Source organism: Lissotriton helveticus, chromosome 2_1 (assembly GCF_964261635.1).
Source record: "Lissotriton helveticus chromosome 2_1, aLisHel1.1, whole genome shotgun sequence".
Taxonomy (NCBI): Eukaryota; Metazoa; Chordata; class Amphibia; order Caudata; family Salamandridae; genus Lissotriton; species Lissotriton helveticus.
Genome location: NC_136059.1, coordinates 805548503 through 805563082, shown reverse-complemented (window position 1 = coordinate 805563082; position 14580 = coordinate 805548503). Strand labels below are relative to the sequence as shown.

General features: G+C 43.7%; 1 protein-coding gene across 2 annotated transcripts in view; it reads right to left on the bottom strand.

Moving 5' to 3' along the window:
- Positions 1–7880: 7880 nt before the first annotated feature.
- COMMD10 (COMM domain containing 10) overlaps positions 7881–14580 on the bottom strand; it is a 1018276-nt gene continuing 1011576 nt past the window's right edge. For both annotated transcript variants that reach the window (XM_078675543.1, XM_078675544.1), the window contains one exon: positions 7881–8194. In XM_078675543.1, coding sequence (XP_078531669.1) covers positions 8156–8194 — 39 coding nt within the window. In that variant the 3' untranslated portion in view covers positions 7881–8155. The remainder of the gene's footprint in view (positions 8195–14580) is intronic.

Sequence of the window (14580 nt, the reverse complement as noted above, 5' to 3'; positions counted from 1 at the left end):
AAGTTTTTTTCACAGTATTTTCATACTGTTACCATTGTATCAATATTCCCAGGACGGCTACTATAACCCAAACATTTATATATTTTTTTATTTCACAGACGTTTTCCTCACTCCCACCCGAATTGCTAAGTTCTCTAAAGACACTCATAATGGCAGGTGCTGGTACTGTGAACACCCCAAATACACATCCAAGGCTAAACATACAAAAGGCTCAGGCTAGTTATGAATCTTACTGTATGACCACCTATAAGATTGAAGGAAAATCCAGTGCAGAGTATAGTGAAAACGAGAAGTAGTGCTTTGTGCAACAAATTGCTTGCAAATAAAACAAACATCAATAACCCTGCAGCCTGCACAAACTTAGTAATGAACCTTTTTTAAGACCTGGAGACAAAGAGTCCTGACTGAGTCATTCGTTATTAAGTTAGAAAATAACTTTATCATAACGACTGCCCATCAATGGCTCAATAGTTCCAAAATCTGCAGATTCAGCATTTTTCTTTGACGTAATCCAGTGCTGCCTGTTCCTAAGAGAGTCCAGCTTTGCAGGTCCAAACTCCATAAATAAAAATAAGTGGGTACATTAAAAAAAGGGACCACTTTTCTTTGTTATCTCAAAAATCATTAACCATGTTTACTGGGTAAGAAGAATGCATAGGTTATGTTAAGTCATGTTATGTTAACACCTGCAAAGGTATCCAGGCGCTACAGCAGGTTTGTAGGCGTGGGACTAAGGTGTCAACCCCACAAAAATTAGTCGAAGAGCCAGGTCTACAGCTTCTTGAGGAGGAGGTCATGATGTGTTGAGGGAGGTTGTTCCAGGTCTTGGTTGTGATGTAGGAGAATGCTTGACCTTCTGTTCTGCTCTCGTGGTGCTGGATTGTGTGCGAGTGAGAGTGTGGCAGGTGTCTCGAGGGTTGGTGGAAGTGCAGGCCGTTATTCAAGTATGTGGGTCCGATGTGTAGTGCTTTGCATTTGTGCATGAGGAGTTTAAATTGGATTTTATGGGTAGCCAGTGGAGCTCCTTGACGTGTGGTGAGATGTTGGTGCTTCGTGGGAGGCCTAAAATGAGTCTCGCTGCAGTGTTGTAGATGGTCTGGGAGAGAGGTAGGGCGTGGTTGGAGATCCTGGCTCAGAGTGTTTTGCCATAGTCTAATCTGCTAGTGATGAGGGCTAGCGTGATGGTGCGTTTGGTGTTCAGGGGTAGTCATTTGAATATCTTGCAGAGCATGCCAGATGCGGAAGCAGGAGGAGCTGACCATGTTGACTTGGTACGTCATGTTGAGCTTGTGATCAGGGATGATTCATAGGTTTCTGGCATTTAGTGCAAATATAATAAGGAGTAACAATAAACAAAGCTCTTTTTACATTATCCAAAATGCTGGAGGAAGGGAAGCAAAAGAATAGGGGGATAAGAAATAAATTCTGCAATAAACAGCTGAAGATCAAATAGGAAATTGAGAAAGGTAGTAAATACAGTAATGATTCAATAGAATTAATGAATAATTATGAATACCGACAGTGGCAGAGAATACGTTAATTCATGGCAGTTTGAGGTTTTCTGAAGATAGGCAATTAATGTGTGTGACATTTGTGAAACTGTTATTAAAAGATTTTGTTAATTGTAACCAAAACAATTCTCTATTCATATTTGGAAAGAAAATAGAAGCAAAAGCAGTATCTTATCTATAATAGATCACCAAGATTTCTAAGAAATATTAGAAGAACTTTTCCAGTTGAACGAAATTTGTTGAAAAGCTAAAGCCAACAAGAGATCCAGCAACTTATTATTGTGAATATGTAGATTGTTAACATCAAACTTTCCAAGAATAGTAACACTGGGGAAAAAGGACAACTGATCTGAAATTTTTTGGGGAGTTTGGATGAAACCTTATGTCAAAAAGCTCTAAGGTAGGTGGACACTTAAATAAGATGTGAGCTCAATCTGTGCAGTCGTGCTGATGCTAGTGTGATCATGTCATTTGGAGGCGATCAATAACACTAAACCATTCAATTTAAAATCTTGTATATCTAGGGACACAAAGAAAATCGCTATGGGATAGCATAAGCCATTGGGCAAAAAACAGTTCAAATTAACATGTATTTTTAATAAGTGATAGACTATAACCCTGTTTGCTAAGTTTGTCACTATGCAGCATGGCAAGTCAGTGTCAGTAGCATGGTGTAGCTGTCAGGCATGAGTGTTACTAAAGAGGGGAAGATGCAAGTTAGAAGCAAGAATCAGATACAAATAGAAGATCCAAAGAATTAACACATAGTAGATCTGAGGCTCCTGAATCATGTGTACATTTAAGAGCATAGCAAACACAACAAGATGATGGACTGAGTGCTGAACTTTTTCAAGAGATCTTGGTTTAATCCATCACTCTTTTTCTCACTATGCCACCCCAGTTTGAACCCACCCATATGTAAATCAGTCTTGACCCTGCTCCTCGTGGGAACAGTCCAGCACGTACTGCCAAGTCATGTCCTCCCTGGACCGGAGAAGAGCACCCACGATCGGTTTTGGGGTATCACCCCTCATCAGACAGGCTAACTTGATTCCAGTGGCACAGTGAGCAAGGGACCCACATCTGGGCATTCCCTAGGCCACTAGTGTGAACATAGCAAACATAAGATGATGGACTGGACACAGTGCTACAACTTTTCAACCACTCATCCCCAACAAAGAGCTCTGAGTTTAATCCACTGTTCTTTTGCTCACTATGCCACTTCAGTTTGGACCCAGACATATGCAAGTCAGTCTGGACCCTGCTCCTCATGGGAACAGTCCAGCCCGAGCTCCCAGGTCCTCCCTGGCCTGGAAACAAGCCTCCTTGACCGGTTTTTGGGTATCACCCTTTATCAGCCAGGCTAGCTTGAATTCAATGGCAAAGCGAGCAAGGGACCTACGCCCGGGCATACCCTTGGCCACTTAGGGCGAACATTGTAAACACAGCAAGATGATGGATGGAGTGCTGAAACTTTTCAAACACTCACCCTTAGTCAAGAGATCTGGGTTTAATCCATCATTCTTTTGCTCATTATGCCACCCCGGTTCGGAATAGACTGTTCACATGAGTAGCAGGGTCAAGGCAGATTTGCAGATGGCTGGGTCTAACCTAGGGTGGCATGGTGAGCAAAAATAATGGTATTTAACCCAGATCACTTGACTGGGACTGAATGTTTGATTTGTTCAGCATTCCGTCCATCATTTGTGTGTCTTTTACATTTGAAGAGCAGTTCATACGCAAAATAGGGAGGACATGTGGGAGTAGGAGTGGTTGAGGAGCAAGTAAAGAAGTGAAAGAGATAATTCATGTGAACACTCTACCATTGTATCATAGCTGCTGAGAGATGACATTCCATATAAAAAGATTGAGGCTGTGGGTGCGAAAAAATAAGATAAGCTTTGCTATGATTTGGTGATTTGGTATGTTCTACGTGTGACATATCCCATTAAAAGGTTCATGGGATGTGATGAGAATGAGGTCTGAGTTAGATCATGTGAGAGAATATCTTGCAATAAATTGAAATTTGCAGGCAGATTTTCTCTCCTATTATGCGGACAATAGGAACAGGGACAATTTGGAGAGGTTACAGACTGATCGAAAGATGGTTGATCATAAGTTAGAAGCATACAGTAAGAAGAAGAGAGGAAAACTTTAAGTTATAAAGCACCCACTCAGAGTAGGCCTGTCAGAAGTTAAGAAAGAAAATGTATTAAAATGATCTGGTGAAAACAGGACGTGGGTTGTAAGTCAATCACTTTTATTGTAGATCCAAAGGACCGTTCAGGATCTATAATGAAAGTATAGGACGGCAGTTCTAGAATAGCAAAAAAGGTTGGTGTGTAAATTGCAGGCCCTAAAGATGATGCCAAGCAGTGTAATCTAATAAAGTTATCAGATCAGGTAAATTATATATTTGTGGCCTTATAGCATGTTCAGGCAAAAGCATGCAAAGCTGCCAGCAGTATTATTTTTATTTAAAGCAATCTCTACAAAACTGCAGAGTTCATTTCAACGTACAATCACAACAAGTTAAGACAAAGCCTTTAAAGATGACGAAAAATTAACGTGTACTATAAAAGCAACAGCAACAATCTGTAGTACAATGGAAGATATCGGGTTATATAAGGTCGGCAGGTACAGAGGCTTACATGAAAACCAGCAGCTAAATGTTTAGAGATTTGCAGCTACTTGCTCTGTGGGAAATAAGACGCCTAAATGTAATAGAACAACTGAGAGAGAGAGTGGTGTTTGGACAAAGAGACTAGTGGGGCTTTAGTGGTTTAGATGAAAGAGCAGTGGCAAGGGCATAAGGTGGTAGCTTTTCTAAGCTACACCTTTATCTCAAAATGGAGGCCAATAGAAGAGGCACATCCAGAGAAGGAACACAGTGGTGACTTTTAAGGAGCGTGTGGTAGCATCCTCTAGATTGAGCAATAGTAGATGCTTAGTTAAGTAGAGAGGGAGGATGTCTTGGCACAGCATGGACCAAAGCCTTTGGACAATACTGCAGGGGCCCAGAGCTGCTCAGGCCACTGAATAGCGCGATGTCTACGAGTAGAGCAACATTGTCAGCTTTGACTGATGAGTAGAAGAGCCTGTAGGGATTTTGTTGTCAGAGGGATGAGGTTGGCGGTGATCAGGTTGTAAGGGCCTGGTCCAGAAGGCAGCTAGCCAGACACCAAAAGAGCAGCTGTGGCCTCCTCTTCAGGGGCCTCACAAATCAGCAGAGAAAGGGACAGGACGGCACGTTTTGGAAAAGATCTAGTGGATTTGCAGCACTGACGGCATGAAGCAGATTCCTAGTCCTACAGTGATGGACAAACACAAAAGGGACATTTGAGGCTTTGCCACTGAGACTTTCAGTGGTCATACAATGGACTCTCAGCAGCAAAGTAGCTCATGGCAAGATCGCCACACAAGCGGCAGATCAAACCTCCAGTATCCAGGTGAAGACCTGTAGCAAATAACATATAGGGAGCAGAACAGAAGCCCAGCAGTCCAGTAAGGGCAACTGATGAAGGGGTGGCTGCAACACTGAAGACAATAATGAGAGCGCCTGGAACAGTTAGTAAGTTTATGAAGAAGCACAAACAGGAGCCAACAGTGCGCCAACTTGTGAGGAACCAATCAGCCAGCACGTATACCGGTAAGAGGTGAGAATCCTGACTAATGAGAGGTGAGTGGGGAGCAGTCAAAGGTTGGGAAAGCCTCTGGAGTAATCGAACTTCGCAAGATTTATAAGTATGTAGTACTTCTAAATACTAGAAGAAAGAAAGTAATATGCCTGAACTGCAAATTGTACAAGGAACTGTGCTGAAAGGCACCCATATAAGAATAGTTAATAGAATAAACTGAAAGTAAACGGTGCCAAATTATTAAATAGTGCTAAAACAATTGTCCGAAAAGTCTCAGAGTCCAAACGTTGTCTCAGTGAGGCCTCTCCAAATTGTCACAGACCATTGCCAGTGCTTAGACTGCACTCCAAAAAATGGAAGATTGCATGTTGGCCCTCAACTTCGCAGAACTAAGGCAATTTCAGTGTATTCATAAGACACAAAGCTTTAATTAACAGCCACCAAGCAATAAGTCCTTGGCCAGTTCAAATCCCCCTACTATCATGGTAACTAACCTTGAGGTAACTGCATGGTAACTAGTTTAGAGGTGTTGCTCTGTAATAAGACATTTCGAAAATGCTCTTCAGAGCCGTCTGGTTCTTTACTTCAGATTTGTTTCAACACTGCGGTCTTTAATTCCGTTCCGCCTCCAGATTCTCGCGTTGGTACCCCACTCGCTAGTTCCTGTTTCACTACGCAAGGGCACTATCAGCGAACCTGGGGATCGACCCTTCGGTCCAGGCCTTGATAATGTCTTTCCAAGTTTCTAGTTATTGCCTAGAAGATGCCTAGAGGCTGCTCCTGAAGGGACCAGTTTGGATGAACAAACTTCAGGTACAAGCTGGTGTTCCAGCAACTGAAAAACGACAACACTCTCAGCAATGTACGCAGAAGCAGCCCAAAGCGCGCAATTACATTCTTGGGACATGAAAGCAATATCGCACATTAGCACAGGTGAATACAGAGTGCAATGATGGATCTGAGGTGGACAAAAACCTAAAGTACTGGCACTAAAACACCATCCCAAACAATTGCTTACTGACGGTTCCAAAGGAGACACCAATACCTGCTTAATCTAAACCCCAGGCGCTGGGAGTAGAGGTGCTGGGGTTGCTGCAGCATGCCTAAAATAACCATGATGAGGTTCAAAAGGTGAATGAAAAATAAAGTTGCGTTTTTTTAACTTCTCTCTCTTGTGCTTTCAAAGACAGATGTCAAATGTCACTGTTGCTTATTCTTTTAACATGAAGATTGGTGTTTTCGTTTCTTTATCAAATGGAGAGGCTTTTGTAAACTTAAATATAAGGCAAACTTGCTGGGGTACAGGAAGTGTGAAAGGATACGCTGTAGGATGTTCTTTTATTCCCACACACAACAAAATGCAAATATCTGTCAATAAATAGTGCACATATTTAAAAATATATCAGCAAATTGGAAAAGCACAAATGAAGCACAATTTTTGTAATTCTGAAGTGTGATGGAAACAAAGATTTTCATAGTAAAAAAAACAAATGAAGACACTTTACCTGGATGATGTGCAAATGTTAGAAATTTGCTAAAACCCAATCACCACACATTTTGTTTTGTGCACTAAATAGTTTTATCAATACAATTGCATGTCATTGTAAACTTAAGTGTCCATTTCAATGGAAAATGTGCTGTCTGTAAATGTCACTGTGCTACCATACTATGCCGTAGTAATATATTTGTGACAGTGTGCTCTAAAATGCACCAGTGGCTAGATACCTCACCCTTACTTACTTCTGTGACAGTTGAATTTTTCACAATCCCTATGACCTCACCGATGTAACATTGATAGCAGAACCTCACTCTGAAAATTGTCCCTGCAGCACTGCGTCTAACATTTCTTCCCCTTTTCAAAATCGGCATGATGCCAGCTGGGTCCACAAAATAGTGAGAGGCGGGTCGGTCCTTGACAATGCACGAGTCGCACAACTTTACATGCCTTGCTTGGCCTGTAGTTGGAGAGTAAATGGTTTGCCCTCTTTTGATCTCTATTAGCATGCAATGCACTATATTTTTCAGAAATCATGCACGGAAAGCAACTCTGAAGCTATGATATTCCAGAATCCCTCTCTAAGAGCGATAAACAAGTTGTCAAGTGTACTAAGTTTCGTCGGACAGAGAGCTAAGGTATGAATTAGATAAATCCTCTGTTAGGGGAATTAGTGCTACTATTTAGCATTTAGATCTCCCTTTAATTCAGTGGGAAAGGTCCCTTTTAGCTTCTTTAGAGCTGGGACTGTTCAGCAAATACTAAGCCGTCCTCTTAGGCCTGGCAATGTTTAGTAGCAGCCCGCGGGTTTGCCCATGTGATGATGCGTCTCTCCAGTTCTTACTACATTTAATGGTTTTTCGTACCTATTTTAGGATGTATTTTGAAAACCCTTTTTATGACATTTAGAGTTCAAACAGTGCAGAATTTTGTTGCTTTATTTACAATCTGGAGATAACGCTGAGATGTGCTTTAGAGATAGTTTCTTTTTGAAGGCGGCAGTTAGCATGTAAATCTATGGAATCATAACTGGCTTTTAGTTTTGTTGTCTTTTGTGTAGCTGTTATCTATCACATGGATTCCGCAATATCTAAAACTGTACATTGTTTATTCATTTTATCATGCTCCCTGGGACATTATTTTATTGTTTTATGTATTTTGTAAATGCACTTTTAATATTTTTCTTATCAAATAAAGAAAGGTCTTCAAACAAACAAAGAAACTCTGAAGCAAAGGTGAGTACTGCCTCTGATTTTATTTTTCACCATGTGAAATGCTTTATAATAAATGTCAGGCGCCCGCCCACAGTTGAAGGTAAAGTCAATTGCACAGACCGAAGCTCTCAGCCATGGTCATCCTCTGCCACCGCCGCTGGGTTAGGCGGGGATAAGCCGTATAATTTTACAGGAAGCAGCCAGTGGAATCCTTCAGCAAACAGAGCTTGGCAGTCTATCGTCAATACAAGCTAATGAGACGGCGGGAGCGCGCAGGCGGAACCCGGCTTCAAGACATCACGAAAGGGAATCCAGCTGTGCTTGGATAGTTTCAAGCTATTAAAAAACATAAAGACAAGATTACAGAAGAAAGGGTTCGAACGCGCAAACCAGAGAGAGAGAGAGAGAGATGCATCTTCAGCAATTCGCTTTAAAATGTTTATTGCAGCAATTACTTAAAAAAAGCAAGAATAGCAAATATTTTTGTAGGTAATTATTAGAGCTCGCTGGTTCGATGCAGATGTGCGGAGGCCGCCTCTGCCATAGGGGTCTAGACGGCTTCCCTGCATCCTCACAGACTGTATCCCAAGTGATAACAGAAGGAAGCAGAAACAAACATGGTCAAAGTCAATAGCCTTGGCTTTTGTAAAGTGAAATATCGTAAACACTAGGGCCGGACTGGCCATACCATGCATCGGGCGTTTCCTCGGGAAGCTGGAAGGGTGGGGGCCAGTTTTGCAGCGGTGGAGGCCGGATTTGTTACTGGGGCCAGTTTTGCAGTTGTGCTGCAATATCGACCCCAGTAACAAATGCAGGAAGCAAGCTTTTCCAGCCTCCTGGGGCCAACCAGTGCTTCACCAGTGGCTGGTACGAGAAAATTGCCAGGGCTGTTTTGAGTTCCCAGTCTGGCCCTGGTACACACCAGCACACAGAACAGTTATGCAGTACGACAATGTATGGTTTATTAATACACACGGCTGGTACAATATGCAAAGAAAATGCACAAGATTAACAATGGTTGAGGACGTTTCCCACTTATCAGAGTAGGTACACTAACCTCAGAGTACGCACGGAATGGGCAGTAGCAGGGCAAGCTTCCAGCACACAAGGAGCAGGGCAAGCTTCCAGCACACAAGGAACAGGAGAACGTTCTTCAGAAAGCAGACAGATGCAGTGTAGGTAGCACTAGGGGCTGCCGATGGGAGTGCAGGCAGTAAGGAGATACACAGGCTACCCAGGAAAGACTCTCACTTGGCACAGTGCCATGCCCTGCCTCATGCTCTGTACAGACCCTGAATAATTAGTGCAAGGACAACCAAACTAAGCACCAATACGCTTATTAATTGCTGTTATTTTCAATATTCAAAAAGATTTTTCTTTTTTTGAAAGACATGTAGGGGATATACATACAAAAAAATGCAAGACAGATACATATTTACTACATACTGTTACTTCCAATCATAACCCATTCAAATATTCAAACATACACTCGCAAATATTCCAACTCCACTCAAACAATCACCACACTAACAAACACCACAAGGTCCTAGTAGGCCAATCTAAATTTTTGAAGAAAGGCCGCACCACTAAACAAACAAAGTACTGCTTGGCAGATATTAAAAAGTGTGCACCAATTTTTAAAATAAAACAACTATTAACAGTGCACCCACAGTCTTAATCAAAATATATGACCAATTGATTGATAGTGGAAAAACAAAATGGTCTACGCGTTTCAAACCCCACCCACTTTGGGGGTTCTCATCAGGACCAGAAACCACTGTGGAGAAAAAAAGAAAAAAAGGGAATAATCAAGACCTTTGCTCAGGATGTGATTTTGCATACGCTCTTCAGCACCCACCCTAAACCACTGCTTACCAATCTATAATACTGTGCCACCGCCGTGGACTTCCTAAAATCTTGGTTTACTCTGTGAATCTAAAGACAGAAAGGACAGACAAAAAAACGTACTGTAGTCATGAACATTCAAAGGTCATATCATGAACAAGTCCTTTTTGTTAATGAAGGTCACTTACTTCCTCAAAAAGTATTGCTGATGAAGGTGAAAATCTTATTGCATTCCTAACCACTCGCTCTTTGTACCAATGGACGGGCACCTGAACAAATTGGTGAAATATGGGTAAGAGTCAAACAACTTCCTGCCTGTGATTTGACTTCTTTTCACAATGTTTAATTGAGAACCAAGTCTAATGTCAAGCGTACCTGTTATTTGAGGTGTGTATGCGCGAAAAACCACTGCTTCCGCCTCCCCCTGCCGTGAGCCACTTGATCGTTTTGACCCACTAAAAGCAACAAGAGAAAACTTAATTAGATGGAGCCATTCTAGCGCGACCAAATGCTGGCGTCCCGCATCCCGCAATTCTTACAGAGAATCGTTCTTCTGTAGTTCCTTACGCCGCCAATGCAGGTCTCCTTCAAGTTTGTTGACCAGGAAGTGTACAATGAAGCCCCGGAAGATAAATCGCGGAGGGTCTCCCGAATCGTACGCGTCATGGGTATCTAGCGAAGCGAAGTTTGTTGGGAAATGTAGTTTCTGCGATGCGTTTATGATCAATGAGCAGTCCCCGTCCAACCTGTATCGGGTGAGGTGTCCAAAGGAGCCCTGGATGTTACGTAAATGGGATTGCCGTATTGTGGGCTACCATGTCACCAAAGATAAACATTTTATCACAGGTGGGGTGTTGTTTAGTGCGAGGCCAGCTTAATGTGCGAGCCAGTTGTACCCGTGCCTTAGAAAACACGAGATGGAATATAATGCGCAGTGGGTCCCTCAAGCCGCGAGAGCTTGGAAAACCCATATCAGCAGCTTCATTAAAATGGGAGGATAGTGTTTTTTAATATTCTGGAATGCCCTTGTGGAGGAACATTCCATCTGCATGTTCCAGGAGACATGGAGCAGGGAGCCTACCCACAAGGCGGGTTATTCATCCCACTCTATACCTGCTGTCTATCCAGAATCGGGCAGGGGACGTCACTCGGGAGGCCTCCTTATCTGGGTGGCCTCTTCCCTTAATTGTAGGGTAGAGGAGCATCAAACTAGTTGTCCGGATCTCCTCAACATTACCCTAAGAAACTCCAGGGGCCGTGTCATCCTAAACATTTATAACATTTATGCCCGGGGCACAAAGGGAGGCAGACATTCGCCCACCATAGCTCTCCTAGAGAGCTTGCTCAGGTTGTCCCCTTACAAATCATGTACCTTGGTTGCGGGGGACTTCAACTGTACGTCGAGCCTCTTGGCTCGGACGTCACTCTAGAGCAGGAAGAGGATGATCAAAGGAGGGGGATTCCGGCTCTAGAGCTAACCCCAATCAAGAGATGGACGGAAGTGGCTCTCCAGATTAACACTCTTACCATGGAGTTCGAGCTGAGGGCCCTTAACGGCAGGACTGGATCTGACAAAGCGGGATCCCATACGTTCAATAGGCCTAACCACACGTCTAGAATTGACCACATTCTTCTTGACGTCCACCTATGGAGCGCGGTGAGAGATATGGAAATTATATCGTCCATCGAGAGCGATCATAATCTCCTCTCTCTTGCCTTGACTCCCTGGTGGCTGGTGGGCATAAGGGGTTCGTCTCCATGCACCACTGCTCCTGGTGCAACAGTTGTCTCGAACTGCGGCAGACGGCTGAAGTGGGCTAAACTTACACTTTCGTTAGAGAAGGTGACCATCATAACGCAGCTACAAGCCGCAGTTCTAGACAAATTGGACTCTGCTGAGGGAGGGCCAGCGGAGGTGTCTGGGTTGTTCAGTGATCTGACCCTGGCTATAAGCAACCTGTTCATTGTCCAATCTGAGTATACTGGGGCCAAGTCACACTAAGGGAAAGGACAGGGTTGGTTTAACCGCAAATGCAGGGATTCTAAGACACTGCTAATTGAAGCTGTGAAATCGAAGTCCCAAATAAGGACTGGGGAGGCTAGGAAGCTTTATTCCCAGTGCATAAAAATCGCGAAAAAAGAGTGGGAGGATAATTTTTGGCGGGATCTCTTGGCCGCTAGTAGAGGGAAGGACGCTAAGGGATTTTGGAACTTAGTGGGCTCCAGGAATCATCCTGATGACACTCTGAGGACTTGTACGATTCCAGCCCAGACGTGGTTTAACCACTTCAGGGCCCTATATTCAGCAGTAGAAGGGCCTCTTAACGAGCCATTCTCCCTTCCCCCACACCCACTGGATAGAGCCATTGACCCTTTTACTGTACAAGAGGTTACGAATGTTATTAAATCCTTGGTTCCCCTGAAAGCAGCTGGCCCTGATGGGCTCCCAGGGGACCTACTTTGAGCCTAGCCGAGTCAATGGGGCAAATTGGTTTCTGTTACTTTGAATGCCATCCTAGAGGGAGGTCCTGTCCCTGAGTCTTGGAAAGGGGCAGAGGTTGTCCCAATTTTTAAAAAGGGCTGTCGGGATCAACCTGGGAATTACAGGCCGATAAGCCAGATAGACTCAACCCAGAAGGTGGCGGGAAAGGCGATCCTGGGGAGGATTCTTCATTGGGTGGACGAAAACCACATTTTGTCTGACTTCCAGGCAGGCTTTCGCTCCGGTACGGGAACTATTGAGCAAGTGTTCAGACTGATGCTTCTACACTGGAAGGTGGTGGAGCTAGGCAAAGGCAGTCTCTACTTGGCTTTCATCGACTTAAAGACTGCCTTTGACCTGGTTCCTAGGGAGGAACTCTGGAGGGTTTTGCAGGGTCTTGGGCTGCCCCCTTACATTCTGGCGCTCCTTATTAATTTACATACGAACAACTACGCCCAGGTGCGATGGGGCCAGAATGGGGAAAAAACCGATAGGATCCCGGTCCACAGAGGCGTCCGACAGGGTTGTGTATTAGCTCCCACACTATTCTCCCTGTACGTAAATGGTGTGGTAGAGCACCTGCTTAACGAACCAGCAGATGCACCTTCCCTGGGGGGCGTGCGGATTCCAACCCTGTTATTTGCCGACGACACCCTCCTAATTTCAAAGACTCCCCAGGGTTTACAGAAGCTTTTGAACCGCTTTCAGGATTTTTGCTCAAAAAGAGGGTTGGTCATCAATGTGGATAAAACGAAATACTTAATCATGACCCCCCACGGAAACTTGGTCATCCCCCAGTCTTGAACTCTGTTCCTCTTGAGAGAGTCTCCGAATTTGATTATTTGGGAATTCGCATGAGTGATGCCATGAGCTGGTCACCCCACATTAATAAAATGATCCTTAGCCATAAAAGGGTGGGTGGAGCACTGCTAAGGGAATATCGTAACTCTTCCAGACAATGTGTAGCTCCAGTAATTGACATCTACAAAGCCAGAGCCGTTACGGAATCACTATATGGGGCGGAGTTATGGGGCCTTGGAAACTCGGAGGCTCTATCCAAGGCGGAGAACACATTTTTGAAGGATCTTCTGGCTATCCCCCGAGTACCCCAACAGTCCCGGTGTTACTGGACGCGGGATGCAAATCGATCAAGGACCAGGCTCGCCTCCGGCCCCTCCTTTTATGGGCTCGCCTGTGGAGGGTCCCTGAACTGAAAACCTATGCGGATGGACTGTCTGAGGTGATGGGAATGGGTAGTTGGCACAAGATCAAGTGGCTAAGGGACATCAAAAACCTCTTGGGGGAACTGGGCTTGGGGTCCTGTTGGATTACAAAATCAGCCCCACCGAAGGCAACCCTAAAAAAACTTTATTGGGAGTGGGTCTCTGCTCAACTCATCAGCAATCCACGTCACTGCAATTCCACCGCAGCTTATTTGAAAATCTAAGACGTGGCTGCCTACGAGCCCTATCTGGACTTGATTACAATACCATTAGATCGGGCACTTTATATCAAGTTCAGAGTGGGTACTTTACCCCTAGGTGTCCTGCTCTCAAGATGGAACATGCCTGCGCAGGTATCACCCCATTGTGCCCTCTGTTCCACTAGGCTCGAAACGGTGTCACATTTCCTTTTTGAGTGCCCAGATTATTCCCTCCCAAGAAGACGCTGGCTCAAACCTCTATGTAGCCAATTGGGAACTCGCCAGTGCAAGGTGGCGCTAAACATTTTATTATCTGACACTTCCTCCCTTACAGTCTGCGCTGTTTCTAAATTTCTAAAATGGGCATGGTTGATTCGCTTAAAAAGACTTTCTATTTCAATTTAATTCCATTTTAACTAAATTATTCTATGTGCAATGGTACTTTTTTTTACCTGTTCTTAACTCAAATTAGTCTTTTATATCTATGATGTGCTGTCTTTTTATATCTATGTAATGCTTTTATGATATCTGCATATCGAAATAAAGCTATCAACCAACCAACCAACCAATATTCTGAATCAAAGACCCCTTAGGCTTAGTGCATCAATATGCTGTTGTAACCAATCTTAGAAATATATGCATACACAACGCTCAATTTGCTGTTGTAACCAAACTTAAAAATATACGCATAAACAGCGCTCAACTGTGGAATTGTAATGTTGTTTCCTGGTTGTCATCTCCCAAGGTTGATTGTTGTACCTGGTGCGCGCCCTTGGTCTGGTCTGGCCCCGTCCTAAAAAAGACGATGACCCCTGTTGTTGTGGACCGTTAGAATTTCCTAAAAGGAATTGGAAGAAATATCCACATTGGAATCGGAAATAAAAAACAACCAAACTATTACCAGGTTCTAAAGCACTACTGGAAAAAGTTGACAAAGACACCTTGGAATTTAAGGACTATACAATTAACCAA